Source organism: Etheostoma spectabile, unplaced genomic scaffold, assembly GCF_008692095.1.
Source record: "Etheostoma spectabile isolate EspeVRDwgs_2016 unplaced genomic scaffold, UIUC_Espe_1.0 scaffold00569886, whole genome shotgun sequence".
In the NCBI taxonomy this organism is placed as follows: Eukaryota; Metazoa; Chordata; class Actinopteri; order Perciformes; family Percidae; genus Etheostoma; species Etheostoma spectabile.
Genome location: NW_022605401.1, coordinates 1 through 20665, shown reverse-complemented (window position 1 = coordinate 20665; position 20665 = coordinate 1). Strand labels below are relative to the sequence as shown.

Below are 20665 nucleotides of genomic sequence, written 5' to 3'. Positions count from 1 at the left end.
TGTCATTTTTTTCTGATTTATTTCTCACTTTTTCCGATGTTTTTGTCATTTTTTCTGATTCATTTCTTACTTTTCCAGCTTTTGGGGCTGTTTTAAAAAAAAACCTGAGCTGGTTTAACAACGTGTTTTATATTTATTCTTGGAATTCATGGTCATCAAACCTCATTTATATGAAATTAAACATACGTTTTTAGTTAAAAAGGCAGAAATGATGAATTATTTGGACTAATAGTGAAGATCAGAGGACGTTGAGAGGATCTTAGATGTCAGAGTTTAGTCCGGATACTGCTTGGAAACCATTAAAAAAAACAAATTCAAATGCTATAAGATTACATAAAACACCCCAAAAATACAATGAAATTAATCATTAATCCACCTGAACAACCCATGGAGTCATCCATGTTATTTTTGGGAAATTTGGTTGAAAGAAATCTAACATTTCTGATATAAAACACTAAGAGACGGGTCAAACTGACCCGAGGACAACTCAGAATCAGAATCAGAATCCGCTTTATTGACCCGGTATGAAGACACACATACGAGGAACTAGAGGGTTAAATCCCCCAAATGTCAACGGGTCCAGGTGAAGACAACGGACAAAGACAACGCACAAAGTTCTCACGGTCCGATTCTTTATTGACACTTTTGAAACGTGTGAACAGTCCAGTCAGGAAGCTGAAGCTCTCAGTCATCGGATGACCTGCAAAACAAGGAATGGGATTGTGATGATATTAAAAAAGAGATCCGTTTATAGCCGTTGTAATGACTGCACACGGCTATAATATCTTATTGCTTTGCATAACAAATCTAAATTCTCCTTTGAGGAACAACCCAGAAACAACACGTCGGGAAGCCGCTCAATCGGCAAACTGCACCATTAGATTAGTTAGTTTCTTTTCTATTATTAATAATAATAATTATTAATGTTATTGCTGCTCTTTTGGGGAGGGCGGGATGCAAGCATTTCTTCGCATAACTTGTTATTATATTGACAAATAAACATCTTTAGTCCTTGAATCCTTAAATAATCTATATAAAGAGACTTCAGACACAGTATTAGGGACCACTAAGGTCTATATAAAGAGACTTCAGATACAGTATTAGGCACCCCTAAGGTCTATACAAAGAGACTTCAGATCCAGTATTAGGGACCACTAAGGTCTATATAAAGAGACTTCAGATACAGTATTAGGGACCACTAAGGTCTATATAAAGAGACTTCAGATACAGTATTAGGGACCACTAAGGTCTATATAAAGAGACTTCAGATACAGTATTAGGGACCACTAAGGTCTATATAAAGAGACTTCAGATCCAGTATTAGGGACCACTAAGGTCTATATAAAGAGACTTCAGATACAGTATTAAGGGACCACTAAGGTCTATATAAAGAGACTTCAGATACGGTATTAGGGACCACTAAGGTCTATATAAAGAGACTTCAGATACAGTATTAGGGACCACTAAGGTCTATATAAAGAGACTTCAGATACAGTATTAGGGACCACTAAGGTCTATATAAAGAGACTTCAGATACAGTATTAGGGGACCACTAAGGTCTATATAAAGAGACACTAAGGTCTATATAAAAGAGACTTCAGATACAGTATTAGGGGACCACTAAGGTCTATATAAAAGAGACTTCAGATACAGTATTAGGGACCACTAAGGTCTATATAAAAGAGACTTCAGATACAGTATCAGGGACCACTAAGGTCTATATAAAGAGACTTCAGATACAGTATTAGGGACCACTAAGGTCTATATAAAGAGACACTAAGGTCTATATAAAAGAGACTTCAGATACAGTATTAGGGGACCACTAAGGTCTATATAAAGAGACTTCAGATACAGTATTAGGGACCACTAAGGTCTATATAAAGAGACTTCAGATACAGTATTAGGGACCACTAAGGTCTATATAAAAGAGACTTCAGATACAGTATCAGGGACCACTAAGGTCTATATAAAAGAGACTTCAGATACAGTATCAGGGACCACTAAGGTCTATATAAAGAGACTTCAGAGGGTGTGCACTACCTCATACATCCACAGCTTTCACACACGTTATAATTTCACAACGATTAATTTAAATGCACATGTGACTAACTTCTCCATTACCATCCAAGCTGAGGATATCCTCCTTTAGTCCCGCCTGGTGCATCGCTGGGCGGTCCTCTTTTAGGCGCACTCAGTTGTGGAGTCTGGGCTGATGCTCTGGCGTACTTTTGTTCACATGTACATTCAAATACTTCTGGACTGCCTGGTGCATATGAAGGCCTTCTTTCACATGTACACACATCTAGTAGACTCGCGCTTTGTGCAGTGGCGGGCTTTACTACAAATGAACAAACAGTTACTGGAACCCCGCCTTTTGCAGAGCCGGGGTTTCCCACACATGTACTCACGGTAACCAGTGAAGTCACGCCTACTGCCTGGGTCGGGCTTCCTACACATGTACACACACTTGAAACGACGGGGTTTCCTAAACATGAACACACACCTACTGGTGGAATCTCATCTGGTACATAGGGGTACATTCTTACACATGTGTACACGGATACTGGTGAAAGCTCGCTTGCTGCAACGCCGGGACCTTCTACATTTGAACACAGAAGCACTCGTGGATTGTGGGCAGGAGGATCGCCGGGCTGTCCTCCTTTAGGCACATACAGTTGTTGAGTCCCGCCGGGGAGACTCGCAACTGGGACATGGCAGAGCTTCACTTTGCATGTACAATCAAATTGTTGGGGAGTCCCGCGTGGTGCAAGTGTGGATGTTTTTACACATTTACACACATTGACTGGAGTCTCGCCTTGTGCACTGGCGGGCTTTCCTACAGATGTACAAACATATACTCGAGTCGCGCCTGGTGGAGGGTTGGGTTGTCTTACACATGTACCCACGTTTGCTACTACAACATCGCCTTGTGCACTGGTGGGGTGTTCTGAACATGTACACTCATCTACTGTAGTCTCGCCTGGTCCATTGGTGGGCTTTTCTACACATGTACACACTTGTCGATTCTCTTCGGTTGGATACCAGAATGGGGACGCTGAGGACTTGGAAAAAGTGGTTGGCACTGCAGGGTTTAATGGGGTGTACGTGGTGCGGGAAAATACATATTGTACACGCTTGTAGTTATTTTTGGAGCGGGTGATGTAAACTGGAGACGGAAGTGGACCCGGGGCCGGGGCCGGGACCCTGGACTCAGTTGGAGAGAATGCAAACTCTGGGAACGAGGGGTCAGTTTCGTCCGCGGGGGGACTGACCACAGGAGCTGTGTTTGGAGATTGGCATCCAACACCATAACTACCGCCAGTGTAAGCGGGGTTTTGGCTTGCTCGATCTGAAATCAAAGACCGGTGACATTAGTTTACAGAGGAGTTGGATGGAACTAAGTAGAAATACTGCTTGCCAACCAGAACCATGTGGAATTATATGTTCTCAATACCTTGAAGGCAAATGCTGGGCCTTTGGATAGTTAGACATTTTGATTTTTAAAATAAGGCTGTACACAGGAGAGGTTATGTTTAAAAGATAGTTGGGAGACTTACCACCACATGGTACAGGGGGCCTGTTTCCTCCCGGTGGGGAGGCTTCAAAAGGAGCATTTAGATAAACATTGCCTTGGGGAGCATCATCATAAATTTCTTGCCAGTCAGTATCATCAGGTCGACCTAAAACCGAAGACATATGATTTGTGCAAGAGGGGTCGAGTGCTGGGCTACAAACCCCAAATCCACTGAAGTTGGGACATTGTGTCAAATGTAAATAAAAACATAATACAATGATTTGCAAATCCCTTTTCAACATATTATCAATTGAATACACTAAAAAGACAACATATTTAATGTGCAAAATGAAAATCTACTCATTTGAATATGATGAAAAAATGCTGGGACACAGGCAGCAAAAGACTGGAAAGTTGAGGAATGCTCAAAGGGTTAATTGGTCATGACTGGGTATAAAAAGGAGCATCCCTAAAAGACCCAGTCATTCACAAGCAAGGATTCTCAATGTACTATTGCCAGGAACTTAGGGATGTCATCATCTACAGTCCATAATATCATCAAAATATCTAGAGAATCTGGAGAAACCTCTGCAGGTAAGCAGCATTGTGAAAACCAACATTAAATGGCTGTGACCTTCGATCCACTTAGAAAAACCATTGTCAGTTAACACCGGTCATCCTCCATCTTCAAATGCAAGTTAAAACTCTACCATACAAAGCCATCTATCAACAACACCCAGAAACACCGCCGGCTTCTCTTAGCCCGAGCACATCTGAGAGGGACTGATGCAAAGTGGAAAAGTGGGCTGTGGTCTGGCGAGTCCACGCATGAAATCGCTTTTGGAAATCATGGACATCATGTCCTCCGGGCCATGGGGAAAAGAAAAATCTAGATTGTTACCAGCACTGAGTTAAAAAGCAACCATCCGTGACAGTATGGGGGTATGTTAGTGCCCGTGGCATGGGTACCTGGCACCAGGCCCGGCCCTAAACAATTTGGTGCCCTAGGCAAGATTTTAGGTGGCGCCCCCTTGCATCACTGTACAGTTAACTGATGTTAAAACTAACAGATAGCGCTCGCTATTTATTGATTAGCCAACTATGTCATGCTAACGGCTGATGCTATTATCGATCATTGTTCTGCAACAGCAAAATAATATCATTATCATCATCAACTTTACTGTAACATTACCTCTGTCTTTGTCACGTTTTCCTCCTCTACTTTTCTTTTTTTTCCTCCCCTGGGCACCAGACAGTTTAGGACGCTTTGACATTATGAGATTTAGATGCAGGTAAAAGAAGTCGGGCTTGTTTTTTTAATTAAGGTGACGTTATAGTAAGGTGACCAGATTTCTCAGACAAAATCCGGGGACATTTTCAGCTCAGAAGCATATTTACCTCCAAAACAAGTAATGTTTTTATTTTTGTAAAACTTAAAACGGGGACACTAGACCTAGAGCTGTTCTCATTAGGGGCTGAGCCCCCCCCCCCCCAAGGTATCATCCTAGACCCCCCCCTGCTGCTAGTTCCTACTCCACTCCACTCCACCTCAAGATAGAAAGTCCTAATATTTCAAGATAAAAAATCCATCCTTATATTTCAAGATAAAAAGTCCTAATATTTCAAGATAGAAAGTCCTAATATTTCAAGATAAAAAGTCATAATATTCAAAGATAGAAAGTCCTTAATATTTCAAAGATAAAGTCCTAGTCCTAATATTTTAAGATAGAAAGTCCTAATATTTCAAGATAGAAAGTCTTAATATTTCAAGATAGAAAGTCCTTATAGTCCTAATATTTCAAGATAGAAAGTCTTAATATTTCAAGATAGAAAGTCTCAATATTTCATAATGTTGTAATGTTTACTGAACTACTGACAGCTTTTGCTTTACTGCTCAAGGCTTGTTTCTGGAACAGCTCGTTGAGAATCAGATACAATAAAAACTACTGAGGACATATTTTCCTTTGACATTGATGCAGTATTAAACGAGATCGCTAGTTAAGTTAATAGGATAATTGTCCAGCTTGTATTTACGTTCATAAAAGTGCTTGTTTGGCTGCTAACAGACTCAGATTAATATTCTAAGTGTCTGACAACATTATGGAAAGGATTTCTAAGGAGGTCGACCTTTCTGTTAAAGATTAAGATCCTTTTTAAAACATAAAAGTCCGCGAAATTGCGTTCGCTAAACGCACCAGACTCCATGTAAATAATCAGTGCTTTTTAGCATCGTAAAACACGGCTTCTAAAACATCTCTGAGCACCGCGGGCTCTGGCTGTCTGGAGCCTGTGTTGGGTGTGCGATTATCGGCTACGTTTTTTCTTTCATTCCAATTTCGGGTCTTTCAGTCACAGTGAAAACCGGGGACATTTCCGGGGACAGATCCAGCCGGGGACAGGTAGCCAAAATAAGGGACTGTCCCCGGAAACCGGGGACGTCTGGTCACCCTACGTTACAGGTACAGCACAGGCCGGGCGCCCCCTGGTGGTTTGCGCCCTTAGCATTTGCCTATACTGCCTAAGCCACAGGCCGGCCCTGCCTGGCACGGCTGGGAAGGCACCATTAATACCAAAAGGTACATGCAGGTTCTGGAGCAACATATGCTGCCATCCAACCAACGTCTTTTTCAGGGACGTCCCTGCTCATTTCAGCAAGACAATGCCAAGCCACATTCTGTACACGTAACAACAGCGTGGCTTCATGGGAAAAGACTGCGGGTGGTAGAATGACCTGCTTGCTAGCAACTTGGTAATCAGAACTTGGTAGATCTTGGTAATCAGAACTTGGTAGAACTTGGTAATCAGAACTTGGTAGAACTTGGTAATCAGAAATCTGGAATAAAATTATCTTCATGACTTAAAGGTAGTTGCTGAGTCTTTGCATAGTAAGACATCTTTTGCTTTGACCATACACAGTTTAGAAAATAAAATTGGGGTGGACTTACCACCAACTTTTACAGGAGGCACTTTGGGAGGATAATTGAATTGTCCACCAGTTTGGGGGTTTCCAGGTTTGGCAGGTCCCGGACCACCACCATGAGGATGCTGTCCAGGCCAGACAGCGACACCTGGGTTACTGTTTTGTTGACCTGAAACCAAAGACAAGATAACATTGGTGCAGGAGGTTTTCGACTGTAAAGTAAAAATTCTAGCTTTGAATGTTATCATGCTAAGCTTTATAAGTCAGTGTAGACAAGTAAAGAAGTGGAACTGAGTAGCAGTAGAGCTTGGTAATCAGAAATGTAGAATTAAATTATTTTAATGACTTAAAGGTAGTTGCTGAGTCTTTGCATAGTAAGACATCTTTTACTTTGACTATACACAGTTTAGAAAATAAAATTGGGGTGGACTTACCACCAACCTTTACAGGAGGCACTTTGGGAGGATAATTGAATTGTCCGCCAGTTTGGGGGTTTCCAGGTTTGAAAGGTCCCTGACCACCACCATGAGGGGGCTGTCCAGGCCAGCCACCTGGGTTATTGTTTTGTTGACCTGAAACCGAAGACAAGATAACATTTTTGCAGTAGGGGTTGAGTGTAAAGTAAAAATGTAAGCTTCTGAACTAATCATGCTAAGCTTTATAAGTCAGTGTAGACAAGTAAAGAAGTGGAACTGAGTAGCATTAGAACTTGCTAATCAGACAATCTGGAATAAAATTATCTTCATGACTTAAAGGTAGTTGCTGTTTCCTTTCATAATATGACATCTTTTACTTTGACTATACACAGTTTAGAAAATAAAATTGGGGTGGACTTACCACCAACTTTTACAGGAGGCACTTTGGGAGGATAATTGAATTGTCCACCAGTTTGGGGGTTTCCAGGTTTGGCAGGTCCCGGACCATCACCATGAGGGGGCTGTCCAGGCCAGCCACCTGGGTTATTGTTTTGTTGACCTGAAACAGAAGACAAGATAACATTGGTGCAGTGGGGTTGAGTGTAAAGTAAAAATTCAAGCTTTGAACTACTCATGCTAAGCTTTATAAGTCAGTGTAGACAAGTAAAGAAGTGGAACTGAGTAGCAGTAGAGCTTGCTAATCAGAAATGTAGAATTAAATTATTTAATGACTTAAAGGTAGTTGCTGAGTCTTTGCATAGTAAGACATCTTTTACTTTGACTATACACAGTTTAGAAAATAAAATTGCGGTGGACTTACCACCAACCTTTACAGGAGGCACTTTGGGAGGATAATTGAATTGTCCGCCAGTTTGGGGGTTTCCAGGTTTGGCAGGTCCCGGACCATCACCATGAGGGGGCTGTCCAGGCCAGCCACCTGGGTTATTGTTTTGTTGACCTGAAACAGAAGACAAGATAACATTGGTGCAGTGGGGTTGAGTGTAAAGTAAAAATTCAAGCTTCTGAACTACTCATGCTAAGCTTTATAAGTCAGTGTAGACAAGTAAAGAAGTGGAAAGAGTAGCAGTAGAGCTTGATAATCAGAAATCTGGAATAAAATTATCTTAATGACTTAAAGGTAGTTGCTGAGTCTTTGCATAGTAAGACATCTTTTACTTTGACTATACACAGTTTTGAAAATAAAATTGCGGTGGACTTACCACCAACTTTTACAGGAGGCCCTTTGGGAGGATAATTGAATTGTCCACCAGCTTGGGGGTTTCCAGGTTTGGCAGGTCCAGAACCACCGACTTGAGGATGCTGTCCAGGCCAGCCACCTGGGTTATTGTTTTGTTGACCTGAAACCGAAGACAAGACAACATTGGTGCAGTAGGGGTTGAGTCCACCACCAAATAGTGTCCTCCGTTCCAAATGCTTACTGGGTGGTGTCAAAAGGAAAAGTGATGTAACACAGTAGTAAACATGCCACTGCCCTAACTTATCTTGCTGAGCTTAAGGTGTTAGTGTGGACAAGTAAAGAAGTGGAACTGAGTAGTAGTAGAGATTGGTAATCAGAAATCTGGAATAAAATTATCTTCATGACTTAAAGGTAGTTGCTGAGTCTTTGCATAGTAAGACATCTTTTGATTTGACTATACACAGTTTAGAAAATAAAATTGTGGTGGACTTACCACCAACTTTTACAGGAGGCATTTTGACAGGATTGTTGACTGGGCCACCAGAGTTGGGGTTTCCAGGAGTGGCAGGTTCAGGATCACCACCTTGAGGAAAATTTTCAAGCCAGCCAGTGACACCTGTGTTACCACTTTCTTGATCTGAAACCAAAGACAAGATAACATTTGTGCAGTAGGGGTTGAGTCCATCCATCTTCATCCGCTTATCCGTTATCGGGTTGCGGGGGTAGCAGCTCCAATAAGGGACCCCAAACTCCCCTTTTCCGAACCACATTAACCAGCTCTGACTGGGAGATTCCGAGGCGTTCCCAGGCCAGGTTGGAGATATTATCTCTCCACCTCGTCCTGGGTCTTCCCCGAGGCCACTTCCCAGATTGACGTCCCTGGACCACCTCCCTAGGGAGGCGCCAAGGAGGCATCCTTACCAGATGCCTGAACAACCTCAACTGGCTCCCTTTTGACGTGAAAGAGCAGCGGCTCTACTCCGAGCTCCTCTCGGATGATTGAGCTTATCACCCGATCTCTACCCGAGCCACCCTCCTTATGAAACCCATTTCGGCCGCTAGTACCCTGGATCTGGTTCTTTCGGTCATGACCCAGCCTTCATGACCATAGGTGAGGGTAGGAACAAACACGGATTGGTAGATCGAGAGCTTTGCCTTCTGGCTCAGCTCTCTTTTCGTCACAACGGTGCGATAAACGGAATGTAATACCGCACCAGCTGCTCCGATTCTCCGACCAATCTCACGCTCCATGGTCCCCTCACTCGCGAACAAGACCCCAAGGTACTTAAACTCCTTCACTTGGGGTAAGGACTCACTCCCTACCCGAAGAAAGCACTCCATCGGTTTCCTGCTGAGAACCATGGCCTCAGATTTAGAGGTGCTGATCCTCATCCCAGCCGCTTCACACTCAGCTGCGAACCGATCCAGTGAGTGCTGAAGGCCACAGACCGATGACGCCATCAGGACCACATCATCCGCAAAAAGCAGCGATGAGATCTTGAGCCCACCAAACTGCAACCCCTCCCCGCCCCGACTACGCCTCGATATCCTGTCCATAAATATTATAAACAGGATTGGTGACAAAGCGCAGCCCTGGCGGAGGCCAACCCTCACCTGGAACGAGTCCGACTTGCTGCCGAGAACCCGGACACAGCTCTCGCTTTGGTCATACAGAGATTGGATGGCCCTGAGAAGGAACCCCCTCACCCCATACTCCCGCAGCACCTCCCACAGTATCTCCCGGGGGACCCGGTCATACGCCTTCTCCAGATCCACAAAACAAATGTAGACTGGTTGGGCATACTCCCAGGCCCCCTCCAAGATCCTTGTGAGAGTAAAGATCTGATCCGTTGTTCCACGGCCAGGACGGAATCCGCATTGTTCCTCTTCAATCCGAGGTTCGACTATCGGCCAAACCCTCCTTTCCAGCACCTTGGAGTAGACTTTACCAGGGAGGCTGAGAAGTGTGATACCCCTGTAATTGGCACACACCCTCTGGTCCACCTATTTGGAGAGGGGAACCACCACCCTGGTCAGCCACTCCTTAGGCACTGTCCCAGACTTCCACGCAATGTTTAAGAGGCGTGCCAACCAAGACAGCCCCTCCACACCCAGAGCTTTCAGCATTTCTGGACTGATCTCATCAATCCCCGGAGTTGTTTGACTACCTCAGCGACCTCCACCAGGGAAATTGACGACAACCCCCCATCATCCTCCAGCTCTGCCTCTGCCACAGAGGACGTGTCAGCTGGATTTAGGAGTTCCTCAAAGTGCTCCTTCCAACGCTCTATTACCTCTTCAATTGAGGTCAACAGCGTCCATCCTTGCGGTACACAACTTGGATGGTTTCCCCCCTTCGATCCATCAGGCGGAACTGGTTGGTGGATATTACCCCGTGGGCTCAGAACACTTAGAAAAACCATTGTCAGTTAACACCGGTCATCATCCATCTTCAAATGCAAGTTAAAACTCTACCATACAAAGCCATCTATCAACAACACCCAGAAACACCGCCGGCTTCTCTTAGCCCGAGCACATCTGAGAGGGACTGATGCAAAGTGGAAAAGTGGGCTGTGGTCTGGCGAGTCCACGCATCAAATTGCTTTTGGAATCATGGACATCATGTCCTCCGGGCCATGGGGAAAAGAAAAATCTAGATTGTTACCAGCACTGAGTTAAAAAGCAACCATCCGTGACAGTATGGGGGTATGTTAGTGCCCGTGGCATGGGTACCTGGCACGGCTGGGAAAGCACCATTAATACCAAAAGGTACATGCAGGTTCTGGAGCAACATATGCTGCCATCCAAGCAACGTCTTTTTCAGGGACGTCCCTGCTCATTTCAGCAAGACAATGCCAAGCCACATTCTGTACATGTAACAACAGCGTGGCTTCATGGGAAAAGACTGCGAGTAGCAGAATGACCTGCTTGCAGTCCAGACCTGTCTCCCATTGAAAATCTTTGGTGCATTATATGAAGCACAAAATATGACAACGGAGACCCCGAACTGTTGAGCAACTAAAGTCGTACATCAAGAATGGGAAAATATTTCACCTACAAACTTGCTGAGCTCAAGGTGCTTGTGTGGACAAGTAAAGAAGTGGAACTGAGTAGCAAATACAAATGTGCAATACGATTGTCTCAATGTTTGAAGGCAAATGATTAGTCTTTGGATAGTGAGACAACTTCCCTCTGGGCTGTACACAGGACTGCAAAGCTCATAAAGATTGTTTGGAGACTTACCATCACCAGGTCCAGGAGGCGGATCGGCAGGTCCAGGACCATCCACTTGAGGATATTGGTCAAGCCATCCAGTGGCACCTGGGTTATTGCTTTGTTGACCTGAACCCGAAGACAAGATAACATTTTTGCAGGAGGGGTTGAGTGTAAAGTAAAAATTCAAGCTTCTCAAGTAATCCTGCTAAGCTCTATAAGTCAGTGTAGACAAGTAAAGAAGTGGAACTGAGTAGCAGTAGAGCTTGCTAAACAGACAATCTGGAATAAAATTATCTTAATGACTTAAAGGCAGTTGCTGAGTCTTTGCATAGTAAGACATCTTTTGCTTTGACTATACACAGTTTAGAAAATAAAATTGTGGTGGACTTACCACCAACTTTTACAGGAGGCGTTTTGAGAGGATAATTGAATGGGCCACCAGAGGTGGGGGTTCCAGGTTTGGCAGGTCCAGGACCACCAACTTGAGGATATTGGTCAAACCAGCCAGTGGCACCTGGGTTATTGCTTTGTTGACCTGAACCCAAAGACAAGATAACATTTTTGCAGTAGGGGTTGAGTGTAAAGTAATAATTCAAGCTTCTGAACTACTCATGCTAAGCTTTATAAGTCAGTGTAGACAAGAAAGAAGCAGAACAGAGTAGCAGTAGAGATTGCTAATCAGACAATCTGGAATAAAATTCTCTTAAATGCAGTTGCTGAGTCTTTATATAGTAAGACATATTTTGCTTTGACTATACACAGGAGAGTTTTGAAAATAAAACTGTGAGACTTACCACCAACTTTTACAGGAGGTCTTTTGACAGGATAATTGACTTGGCCACCAGATGGGGGGGTTCCAGGTTTGGCAGGTCCAGGACCATCATCAAAAGGATAATTTGCATCCCAAACCGTGGCACCTGGGTTACTGCTTTGCTGAACTGAAACCGAAGACAAGATAACATTTGTGCAGGAGAGGTTGAGTGTAAAGTAAAAATTCAAGCTTCTGAACTACTCATGCTGTGCTTTATAAGTCAGTGTAGACAAGAAGTAGAACCAAGTAGCAGTAGAGCTTGCTAATCAGAAATCTGGAATAAAATTCTCTTAAATGCAGTTGCTGAGTCTTCATATAGTAAGAAATCTTTTGCTTTGACTATACACAGGAGAGTTTTGAAAATAAAACTGGGAGAGACTTACCACCACCAGGTCCAGGAGGATAATTGACTTGGCCACCAGAGGTGGGGGTTCCAGGTTTGGCAGGTCCAGGACCACCACCATGAGGATGCTGTCCAGGCCAGCCGTTGCCACCTGGGTTGCTGTGGTGACCTGAAAATAAAAGACGAGATAACATTTGTGCAGTAGGGCATGAGTGTAAAGTAAAATCTCTAGATTCTGAACTACTCATTCCACCTTTATTAGTCAGTGTAGACAAGAAGTGGAACTGAGCAGTACCTGAGCTTGCCAATAAGAACTTTGCGGAATACAATTGTCTCGCGTCTTGGAGGTGACTTGGGCTGTACACAGGACAGCAATGCCTTTAAAGATTGTAGACTTACCACCACGTGATGCATGATACTTTTTGCCATGACGAGAGCCTCTTTCCCCAGACTTGGAGGTGCCAGAAAAGTGAAAGCCTGGAGGAACAATGCCTGTGTTAGAGCTTTGTTGACCTCAAGCCAAAGAAAAGACAACATTTGTGCAGGAGGGGTTGAGTGTGGAGTAAAAATTCAAGCTTCTAAACTGACTAATCCAGCTTTCTAAGTCAGTGTAGACAAGAAGTGGAACTGAGCAGTAACTGAGCTTGCCAATAAGAACTTTGCGAGATACAATATTCTCAATGCCTCGAAGGCAAATGCTGAGTCTTTGGATAGTGAGACAACTTCACAACGTCCTCTGGGCTGTACACAGGACAGCAATGCCTTTAAGATTGTAGACTTACCACCACGTGATGCATGATACTTTTTGCCATGACGAGAGCCTCTTTCCCAGACTTGGAGGAACCAGAAAAGTAAAAGCCTGGAGGAACAATGCCTGTGTTAGAGCTTTGTTGACCTCAAGCCAAAGAAAGACAACATTTGTGCAGGAGGGGTCAGTGTGGAGTAATTTCAAGCTTCTGAACTATTTAACAGCTTTCTGAGTCAGGTAGACAAGAAGTGGAACTGAGCAGTAACTGAGCTTGCCAATAAGAACTTTGCGAGATACAATATTCTGAATGCCTTGAATGCAAATGCTGAGTCTTTGGATAGTGAGACAACTTCACAACGTCCCTCTGGGCTGTACACAGGACAGCAATGCCTTTAAAGATTGTAGACTTACCACCACGTGATGCATGATACTTTTTGGCATGATGAGAGCCTCTTTTCCGAGACTTGGAGGAACCAGAAAAGTGAAAGCCTGGAGGAACAATGCCTGTGTTAGAGCTTTGTTGACCTCAAGCCAAAGAAAGACAACATTTGTGCAGGAGGGGTCGAGTGTGGAGTAAAAATTCAAGCTTCTAACTGACTAATCCAGCTTTCTGAGTCAGTGTAGACAAGAAGTGGAACTGAGCAGTAACTGAGCTTGCCAATAAGAACTTTGCGAAATACATATTCTCAATGCCTCGAAGGCAAATGCTGAGTCTTTGGATAGTGAGACAACTTCACAACGTCCCTCTGGGCTGTACACAGGACAGCAATGCCTTTAAAGATTGTAGACTTACCACCACGTGATGCATGATACTTTTTGCCATGACGAGAGCCTCTTTCCCCAGACTTGGAGGTACCAGAAAAGTGAAAGCCTGGAGGAACAATGCCTGTGTTAGAGCTTTGTTGACCTCAAGCCAAAGAAAAGACAACATTTGTGCAGGAGGGGTCGAGTGTGGAGTAAAAATTCAAGCTTCTGAACTGATAAATCCAGCTTTCTGAGTCAGTGTAGACAAGAAGTGGAACTGAGCAGTAACTGAGCTTGCCAATAAGAACTTTGCGAAATACGATATTCTCAATGCCTCGAAGGCAAATGCTGAGTCTTTGGATAGTGAGACAACTTCACAACGTCCCTCTGGGCTGTACACAGGACAGCAATGCCTTTAAAGATTGTAGACTTTGTGCAGGAGGGGTCGAGGGTTAAGTAAAAATTCAAGCTTCTGAACTCACCCTTTTAAGCTTTAAAAGTCAGTGTAGACAAGTTAAGAGGTGGAACTGAATAGGTAATAAGGCCTGCCAATCCAACTTTGCGGAATACGAATGATGAAGTTAATTTGTTAACTTAGGTTCGGAAGCAGGGCCACGCCTAAACCACACCTTTAATCACTAGTCAAACCTACATATACCGTGCTCTGCAGCCAGGCTCGTGTCTCTGATTGCTTAACGCAAGAGGGTCAGAGTTCCACGCTCTCGGTCATGGATCCGGAGCTATAGCTAAGCTCACCAGATGTCGACAACGATTTGTACGATGAGCTCTTCGAAACAGAGCCTGTTTCAGTCACGCCGCAGCAGTTGGACCCCCGTCGTGTGTCTCAACGGCGCCGATTGCGGTCGGCTTTGCCCGGATCTCCGCTCTTCTGCCGAACATTCCCCAACTGCCAGGGCTCTCAGGCTTCTTTCCCTCCGTCTGCAAGGTCGGGAAATCAAGGTTGCGGGGGTCGGTGTTTACCCTCTACTTGTCATCAGCCTTCCTCCTGTGGAGGCGCCTGCTACTCTCATGGCACTGGTTGCCCTCTACCATGGCGCGGCCGTCTCTACTTCCTCGGATGGCACCCGACACCAGAGGCCGGACCGTGGTCCTCCATCAACGGTAGATCAACAACACTGGAACTGCATTGTTCCGGCTCTACCTAGCCTCCGTTGCTACCCTGGAGGCAATAACCACCGAGCCTCCGGCACTTCAGGGTTCCCCGCCAGCGTCGATCTTGGCCAGCGCCATTACGCATGACGTCACAAGGCCTCGCCAGCCACAGCATGCATCACTAGCTCCCCCTGGCGGGGGTCAGGTTGTATTTCCCGATGTGCCTGCTCCCTCTGTGTCTGTCATGTCTCAGGAGATCTCTGCCTTTTGTTCATCCCTGTGTTCGCAGGCTTCACCAAATCCGCGCAATTACATCCCTTCATCCCTTCCTCTACCCTTCCTTTAGCCATTCCCAGAAAGGGGGTAGGCCTCTCCTCTCTATGCAGAGCTCCTATGGCGCTGTTTTGATGCTATGAAGTCGTCACCCACCTGTCTGTCATGTCTCAGGCGATCTCTGCCTTTTCCTCCTTGTGTTCACAGGCTTCCCCCACATACTGCTTGTCAATCATGAGCCTTCTTCTTCCCAACTTCATCCCTTCCTCTACCTTTCTTTTAGCCTACACTCAGCTGCTCCGGTCACTCAGCCCGCTTTGTCATCCTCCATCGCTACCCCAGCGCAACGACCACCAGGCTTCCAGCACTTCCGGGTTCCCCTCCAGTGTCGGCCACGGCCGGTGGCGTCACGCCTGTTGTCACAGGGCCTTGACAGCCAGAGCACGCATCACCAGCTCCCACTGGTGGGGGTTAGGTTATATTTCCTCATGTGCCTACTCCCTCCATGTCTGTCATGTTATCCCCGTGTTCGCAGGCTTCACAAGACCCTAGGGACCTACCTAAAGTTGCGCTTGACGATCCTCAGCCTTCTTCTTTCCAACTGGTCTGTCCTTACCTCCATTCACCCCTCCCCCCCCCCATCCCCACCCCCTCGCTTCCCAACACCCAAATATTTTTGCTCCTTGTGTTAGCAACTAACTTGTGTTAGCTTTGTCTGTGCATTGGCCTTCTCCGGTCTCCCCGGACTCTCTGTCCAAAGCCCTGTGCTAGATCTTACTTAATAATCCTGGACTTCCTTGTGTACTCCACCTCTTTGACGGTTTTCTTGTCACTCCTCCATCCTCACCTCCTCACTTAGGGTCTTATTAATGCTTTCCACAATCTTGCCATCCTTCTCTGCAATGAGCAAACCTCTGGGCCAAGCACCTCCGTTGACTTCTCGGGCATTAACCCGATTCATTGTAATTCCAGAAGTCGCTGCCCTCGGAGAAAGTGCAGCACATCATTCGGCTCTTGTCAAACTTTCTTCTTGCCGTCAGATGAAACCAAGCGCCTGTTATTCGTGCTCCTTAGTCGTCTCAATTCTCCCATTTGCATAATTCTGTAAGCAAATTCTTTCTTGTCTAACCTTTTGTTTAAAGCTGCTGCCATCCCCTCTCTCCATGTTAGTGTTGTCTTGGACGGGGCGTGCATATGTGCTTGTGGCAGCTTTTCCTGGCTTCTTGAAACGGCATTTCCTTTTTCTATAATGACTTTGACATTCAGCTGTACACCGATGCAGCGCCCTCCGTGGGTTTTGCTGGATACTACGGGGGGAGAGGGTTTGCTTCTGCTCTGCTCTCTGAATTCTGTGATTGGTCAGGGTCTCCTTCGTCAGCGCTCCATAAACTATACCCCGTTGTTGTGGCTGCCATTCTTTAAGGGGCACGAATGGTCAAAAAGTCCATACTCATTCAACAACACAGCAGTATTAGACATCTTAAATAAAGAAATTCAGACACTCACACTAACACACCAGCTGAGAATCCTTTCTTAGGCCTCACAAGACGCCATCATTAACAGTCTTGCCCCAGCTCTCTCTCAGCCTGCTTAAATGTCTGGAATTGCTTTAAGGCACATCAAGCCACATATCGGTGCCATTTCCCTCTCTGGACATGACGTCCAGAGAGGGAAATGGCACCGATATTGTCCATCCACAATTTCATCACCCATGCGCATTCCATTCAAAGCTTTTTCAGCTTTTGAGGTGCTCCGAATTTGCACCAACTTCATCTGTCTATAATCTTTCTCGTCACCCCAGTTCATCAGACATCACCATCCACACCACAAGTTTTCTCATATTCACACTTAGAAGAAGTAAAACGGATCAGTTGGAAGTTTCTTTCCCAATTTGAATCTGAATTCCTTGAAGACAAATGCTGAGTCTTTGGATAGTGAGACAACTTCACTCTGGGCTGTACACAGGACAGCAAAGCTTATAAAGATTGTTTGGAGACTTACCATCCTTTTTTACAGGAGGTCTGTTTACAGGATAATTGAATTGTCCACCAGCGGGGGGGTTTCCAGGTCTGGCAGGTCCCTGACCACCACCATGATGCTGATGTCCAGGCCAGCCAGTGGCACCTGGGTTACTGTTTTGTTGACCTGAAACCAAAGACAAGATAACATTGGTGCAGGAGGGGTCGAGTGTAAAGTAAAAAGCAAAAAGACATCTTTTGTTTGACTATACAAAGTTTAGAAAATAAAATTTTGGTAGACTTACCAAAGAGTGTAAAAATTCAAGCCTTTAAAGTAATCATGCTAAGCTTTATAAGTCAGTGTAGACAAGTAAAGAAGTGGAACTGAGGAGCATTAGAACTTGGTAATCAGAAATCTGGAATAAAATTATCTTCATGACTTAAAGGCAGTTGCTGAGTCTTTGCATAGTAAATCTTTTACTTTGACTATACAGTATTTTGAAATAAATTGGGGTAGACTTACCACCAACTTTTACAGGAGGCGTTTTGACAGAGGTGCGGACTCCAGGATAGCCAAATCGAGGACCTCATCAAAAGATCAGGTCAAGTGGGCCAGTGTCAACTGGGTTACCGCTTTCTGGACACGAAACCGAAGACAAGATAACATTGGTGCAGGAGGGGTCGGGTGTAAAGTAAAAATTCAAGCTTGTAAAGTAATCATGTTAAGCTTTATAAGTCAGTGTAGACAAGTAAAGAAGTTGAACTGAGTAGCAGTAGAGCTTGCTAATCAGAAATCTGGAATAAAATTATCTTCATGACTTAAATGCAGTTGCTGAGTCTTTGCATAGTAAGACATCTTTTGCTTTCACTATGCACAGTTTAGAAAATGAAATTGTGAGAGATTTACCACCATCTATTCCAGGAAGTGTTTTGACAGGATTATTACCTTGGCCACCAGAGGTGGGGGTTCCAAGATTTTCCAATCGAGGACCATCATCAAAAAGATCAGGGTCAAGCAAGGCAGCGACACCTGGGTTATTGTTTTGTTGACCTGAAACCGAAGACAAGATAATACTTGTTTAGGAGGGGTTGGGTGTAAAGTAAAAGTTCAAGCTTGTAAACTACTCATGCTAAGCTCTATAAGTCAGTGTAGACAAGTAAAGAAGTGGAACTGAGTAGCAGTAGAGATTGGGAATCAGAACGTTGTGGAATACGATTGTCTCAATGCCTTGAAGGCAAATGCTGAGTCTTTAAATAATGAGCCAACTTCACTCTGGGCTGTACACAGGACTGCAAAGCAAACAGATTGTTTGTAGACCAACCATCACCTTTTACAGGAAGATTTGTTGTAGGATAATAGACTCTGCGATCGGTGTGGGGGTTTCCAGGTTTGAAAGGTCCCTGACCACCACCATGAGGATGCTGTCCAGGCCAGCCACCTGGGTGTTTGCTTTGTTGACCTGAAACCGAAGACAAGACAACATTTTTGCAGCGGGGGCCGAGTGTAAAGTAAAAATTCAAGCTTCTGAACTACTCATGTTAAGCTTTATAAGTCAGCGTAGACAAGAAGTGGAACTGAGTAGCACTAGAGCTTGCCAAATTTTTCTATCGGCAGTTTGTGCGAAAGCTCCCCAAGTTTACATGTGATAGACTCCATAGTTACATGTCTGCGACCGGCATAAGCTTTCCTAAATTTTGATCGATAATGATGTCTGAAGATTGAAAATTGGAGGAGAAAGAGACCTTTGTTTGAAAAAATGTCAGAGAATCTTACCTTAGCCCCCCCCCCATGTGCTCATCTCTAGCTCTCACCATCCACCACATACACACACATTGGAAAATCTGAGCCGGTCTGAAAACGGGACGATACGTAAACTGGGATTCTGGAGAAACCGTGCTTGATATCTGAACGCCCATTCAGCCCAATAAACACCAAAGTCTTGTCTTCGGTTTAAACTTTTAATCAGGTTTCTACGTTAAAGTATGGCGATGCAGCACGGTCCCAAAGAGGGGGGGTTTGGAGTAATGTTGAGCAATTTCCTGAACATTTCCCATTAAAGTCTATGAGAAATCTTTCACCGTTTATTTCCGATTTCGTGAAAACCGCGCGGCAAATCTTGTTGAAAAGTCATAGCCCACCATTCCCGATCATTACACACGTTTTGATGCATTTTGTGTGCGCGTGTTGCCAACGCTCCGGGACTAGTAGCGGGACAAAAAACAGGCGGAATAATAAGTATGGGCAACAATAGCCATTGCGCCGATTGCTGCTGTTGCAGCACATCACACACTGAATAAAGATTGTTTGTAGACTTACCACCAACTGTTGCCGGAAGCTTTTTGAGAGGATAATTGCCTTTGCCTCCATGCTTTGGGGGTGCAGGAGGAGAAGGCCAGTCAAAGCCTGGAGAGACAACGCCGTGGGGAAAAGGTCCAGCACCAGTCCCACCGGTGGCAGAAGACACAAACAGTTTGTCAAGGAGGGGTTGAATGTGAAGTTTAAATTCTGGACACAGGAGAGCTTTGTCAAATAAAGATTGTTGGGAGAGTTAACACCACCTGTTCCTGGGTACTTGAGAAAAGGTCCAGAACGGGATTCAGGATCCCGAACTCGTTGTAAAATAGATGCGTCATCGGACTGGTGACTTGGATCCAGAGTAGATTCCCCATCAGAGCTCCAGGTGAAATTGTAGGGATATTGGTATTCTAGACGCACACATTTAAGTTGTTAATGATCTAATGCATCTAATACATGCTTAAACTTTGAGTTCCCATGCTTGAAATACCTTGATCATTTGTTTTGGAAATAGCAAATATACATTTGCACTTTGGCAACTTGATCACATCCAAGTTATGAAAGCTTAAAGCCTTCGTCAAGCAAGAGTTTCAGGGTTTATGGAGCCAGAGGTGTACTGGTAGATGATGGGGGTTGTTGGTAAAGACGTTGTATACCAGTGTGTGTGTGTCTGTCTGTCTGTCTGTCTGTGTGTGTGTCTGTTTCTGTGTTTGTGTGTGTGTGTCTTTGAGTGTGTGTGTGTGTCTGTTGCTGTGTGTGTCTGTCTGTCTGTGTGTGTATATACTTTATATATATAAACATTGAGTTTTGGCAACTTTAAAAGGATTAATAACACATTGCCATCCAAAAACATGAAAGGACATCGGCTTTGAGTTTTTTAAAAGTGAAGATCTCTCATCACATGTGATCTGTGTGTTTAAGAAATATATATATATATATATATATATATATATATATATATATATATATATATATATATATATATTAATGGGGGGTCTGTGTATGTGTGTGTGTGTGTGAGTGTGTGTAAATCTGTGAGTGTGTGTGTGTGTGTGTGTGTGTGGTGTGTGTGTCTGTGTGTGTGTGGGGGGGGGGATGTGTGTGTGTGTGTGTGT

General features: G+C 44.5%; 1 protein-coding gene across 1 annotated transcript; it reads right to left on the bottom strand.

Annotated features, from left to right (window-relative positions):
- Positions 1-493: 493 nt before the first annotated feature.
- Positions 494-19960, bottom strand: LOC116685494 (transcription initiation factor TFIID subunit 4; the record flags this gene model as incomplete). Its single annotated transcript, XM_032510526.1, is given in 21 exon segments — positions 494-700; positions 2122-3349; positions 3558-3680; positions 6460-6603; positions 6869-7006; positions 7272-7409; positions 7671-7808; positions 8071-8208; positions 8542-8685; positions 11292-11390; positions 11656-11799; positions 12059-12202; positions 12459-12587; positions 12818-12895; positions 13960-14037; positions 17298-17441; positions 17778-17840; positions 18246-18305; positions 18583-18714; positions 19572-19658; positions 19814-19960. Coding segments are annotated over 9 exon segments (2085 nt in total). The 3' UTR covers positions 494-684.
- Between the last annotated feature and the right edge of the window lie 705 nt (positions 19961-20665).